General features: G+C 40.5%; 1 protein-coding gene across 1 annotated transcript in view; it reads right to left on the minus strand.

Annotated features, from left to right (window-relative positions):
• The window catches only part of LOC123967139 (WD repeat-containing protein 19-like), a gene marked incomplete at its 3' end in the record, with an annotated part of 8,666 nt that extends 7,912 nt beyond the window's left edge, over positions 1-754 (minus strand). Inside the window, exon 1 of the mRNA XM_046043160.1 lies at positions 700-754. Coding sequence (XP_045899116.1) covers positions 700-705 — 6 coding nt within the window. The remainder of the gene's footprint in view (positions 1-699) is intronic.
• Between the last annotated feature and the right edge of the window lie 3,552 nt (positions 755-4,306).

Consider the following 4,306-nt stretch of genomic DNA (forward strand, 5'->3'; position numbering starts at 1 on the left):
AAGATCTAATAAAGACAGTGTCAAGTTGCATTATGGGAAGAGCAGGATCCAGTGTTTGGGAGACTCAAACATTTGCAGACAGTGACTGCAACTACCCTAGTATGTTATCTGCAACAGGTGTGCAATAAAATGTATCTAGCGCTATAGGATGTTCAGTGTAACGTAGTACACAGTGACACACATTTGATTCTTCACATAGCCTAAATCTAATGACCTTACTGGTGATTTATAATGCTCAAATTAGTTTAACTGTCGGATATTACCTAAATCTAAGCTGTTGATGACGGCCACTAACATTATCTTAGTTGCAAAAAAAATGACAAACGGAGTTATGATTATTCTGGCCATCAGCTAGCGAAACATTAACGTGAGGCTATGTTTTCCTGTTGTCTTTATAAAATGCATGGTCTTTTTAACGACCTCAGTCGTTATTCCGAGTTGGAAAAAGTGTCAGATAACACACCTAAAACGTAATTCGTTAGTTAGCTTTAGTTTACGTTGTAGCCAACAGGCTGGTTTCACTAACGTTACCTGAAACGTTAACTTTACATTAGCTTGGTTTGTCTCCTAATTAATTAACGCTACCGTTAGCACATAGCTAGGTTAGCTAGCTGGCTGAAGGCGCGTGCTAAATCTCAACATTGGAATCATAAAAACAGAAGTAATGCTGGTATTTTAAATGAATTCACTGGTACCAACCTTCATCTTGATGGCGTTTAATTATTTAAACTTGAAATCGATGTTTTCTGTTCAAAGCATCCAAAAAATGTTGTGTGTATCCCACAATGCTTCACTCTGAAGCGTCTGCAGCGGCGATGTCATAGCAACAGCCGTCAGCCAATGAGGTGCCCCCAAAGCAGAGCTGCGGGGAAATAAGTTTTAAAGACATTATTGTGATGGAATAGCACTTATATTTCTATATATTATATTATATTATATTATATAAGAGACTAGACTTGCAAAAGGATTCAAATACATACACAAAAAAAGTCTGAAGGAAGCTAACTGTTTTTAACATTGACTAGAAACAGATATTTTATAGATTGTGTAGATTTGATAGATTTATACATTTGGTCTGATGACATAGACAAAACCTAAAAAGGCATCAACAAAAACCAACAGAATAGCTTCTAGAAAGATGGTAAGTGAGCAGCTCTATATGGGTCGTGGAAAATAATTACATTTTAGCCTACTTAAGTGTTTGAGGAAATTCTGAGGTACTTGAGTATTTTCTATTTTATGCTACTTTATACTTTCATTCCACTACATTTTGGCAAATATTGTACTTGTTTTTATTCCATAAATTTAGTTATAAGTTAAATTGCAGAATCAGATTAATAATACAAAATATAGATCAATTGATAAATAATGATGTATTATTATAGGCTAAGCTACCCAGCAGTATATAAAGTAATTACAATTAGCCCCAGCTTTACCAGCTGCAACGTTATAGTGACGTACACATTAATACATCAATAATTATATTCCAGTAATATCGTTTATGAGATTCTGAGTAACATAGTATTTTAACATTGTATTGCTACTTTTACTTAAGTTAAAGCTCTATACACTGACTGGCAAAAGAGAAACATAAAGCCGTTGATATACCACCCCTTAAATGAAGAGATTGAGCTGCTCCCAGTAGGGTGGAGGTATAGATTCCAAAATGGCAAGTCCAATAGATTCAAACACTTATGTATGTGCTCTGTCCTCTGTAGTTAGCAGCCCTATAGTACTGTGACACAAGCCCTGTCCCATTGTTTTCTTTTATAACTTGTTCTTTTTTTATTGGTTTTCATTACTTTAATTAAATTGTACTTATTTGTTTGTAATCCTTTTTAATTCTTTTCACTGTTTGATGTGTTTGTTTTGATAAATCTGTTTTTTTGCCATGTTGCAAGCCAAATTTCCCATGAGGGACACTAAAGATTCAACTGAACTAATGGGAGAGTAGAACCAAAATACGTTTCTGAGATGCTGGCTACAATTCAAATCTCTGAACATGCCATTCTGTGCATGCTGCCATACTGACACACCGTCACAATGGAGTCATCATTAAAGGTATTAGTAACACCTGTGCATTTCATACTAAGACAAGTCAAAATGTCTGCTGTGAAAGAGGCCTGGTACATAATAGCAGAGTCAGAATCATGTAGATTTGACATGTGCAAGGCCTGACTCCTTCCACTTAAAACAAAAGATTGAAGTGAACAGATTGTGAAGCTGAAACAACAGAAGACATTTGAAAGTCTCTCTGTGTTTCCTGCCCTCTTCAGATATTCAAGAAGCTCATATAAAATCAGCCTTGAGGTATTATACTGTGTACATAATCTCTGAGTGTGCAACCAGCTGTGTTTGCTGAGGAGCTATATTACATTACGCACACACTATTACAGTGGAATCACTGATTTGAGTGCTGCATCTGTCTCAGAGCTCCTGATTGGATTCTGTCCAGTAAACATGTGCAATAAACTGAGAAATCATTAATAACAGTACAGACATTTATTCGATATTTTATTAAGACCAACACAGCAAATAATGGAAATTATACTTTCTTTTGTCAAAGCAACTTCATGTGCAGTGTAAGTGAGCTCAATAAATATATAATCCCATTTGGTGCGTTGGTCCAGTTGTAGTTAACATTTTACAATCTTCTCGGTGTGTAGGTGTGCACCGCTTTGTCTTGTTTTGTTTGTTAATTTCGTGTTCTGCCATAGTTCCCAGGGCTCTCTCACCACAGAAGAGATGATGAACATCAGAGGAACAACTCCAGTGGATTTATTCCCCAGTTTTCTTGTCTCGTCTGTGTTATTTTGATCGTGGCCCGTCAAGAGTAAAATTTCACACCACAAGAACAGTTTCCTCCTGTCTGCAAAGAGGCCCAGGACCCCCCTAACACCGACTCTTATCCTGCCCCATAGACACAATAACGTATTGTCTTACTTGACACATTACATTATGGACAATCTTTATCTTTTGTCACACATATTCATATATTCTTCATACTCTGAACATTTACGCACTACTACGTCAATATTTTGCACCTTCCATCCTCACTCTTCAGCTCTTTTAATTTTTAACAGATATATTTTACACTCTGTTTTATACACTGCTCAAAAAAATAAAGGGAACCCATAATAACACATCCTAGATCTGAATGAATGAAATAATCTCATTAAATACTCCTTTCTTTACATAGTTGAATGTGCTGACAACAAAATCACACAAAAATTATCAATGGAAATCAAATTTATCAACCCATGGAGGTCTGGATTTGGAGTCACACTCAAAATCAAAGTGGAAAACCACACTACAGGCCGATCAAACTTTGATGTAATGTCCTTAAAACAAGTCAAAATGAGGCTCAGTAGTGTTTGTGGCCTCCACGTGCCTGTATGACCTCCCTACGCCTGGGCATGCTCCTGATGAGGTGGCGGATGTTCTCCTGAGGGATCTCCTCCCAGACCTGGACTAAAGCATCCGCCAACTCCTGGAAAGTCTGTGGTGCAACGTGGCGTTGGTGGATGGAGCGAGACATGATGTCCCAGATGTGCTCAATTGGATTCAGGACTGAGGAACGGGCGGACCAGTCCATAGCATCAATGCCGGCCTCTTGCAGGAACTGCTGACACACTCCAGCCACATGAGGTCTAGCATTGTGTTGCATTAGGAGGAACCCAGGGCCAACCGCACCAGCATATGGTCTCACAAGGGGTCTGAGGATCTCATCTTGGTACCTAATGGCAGTCAGGCTACCTCTGGCGAGCACATGGAGGGCTGTGCGGCCCCCCAAAGAAATGCCACCCCACACCATTACTGACCCACCGCCAAACCGGTCATGTTGGAGGATGTTGCAGGCAGCAGAACGTTCTCCACAGCGTCTCCAGACTCAGTCACGTCTGTCACATGTGCTCAGTGTGAACCTGCTTTCATCTGTGAAGAGCACAGGGCGCCAGTGGCGAATTTGCCAATCTTGGTGTTCTCTGGCAAATGCCAAACGTCCTGCAAGGTGTTGGGCTGTAAGCACAAACCCCACCTGTGGACGTCGGGCCCTCATACCACCCTCATGGAGTCTGTTTCTGACCGTTTGAGCAGACACATGCACATTTGTGGCCTGCTGGAGGTCATTCTGCAGGGCTCTGGCAGTGCTCCTCCTGCTCCTCCTTGCACAAAGGCGGAGGTAGCGGTCCTGCTGCTGGGTTGTTGCCCTCCTACGGCCTCCTCCACGTCTCCTGATGTACTGGCCTGTCTCCTGGTAGCGCCTCCATGCTCTGGACACTACGCTGACAGACACAGCAAACCTTCT

This window comes from Micropterus dolomieu, unplaced genomic scaffold (assembly GCF_021292245.1).
Source record: "Micropterus dolomieu isolate WLL.071019.BEF.003 ecotype Adirondacks unplaced genomic scaffold, ASM2129224v1 scaffold_74, whole genome shotgun sequence".
Lineage (NCBI taxonomy): Eukaryota > Metazoa > Chordata > Actinopteri > Centrarchiformes > Centrarchidae > Micropterus > Micropterus dolomieu.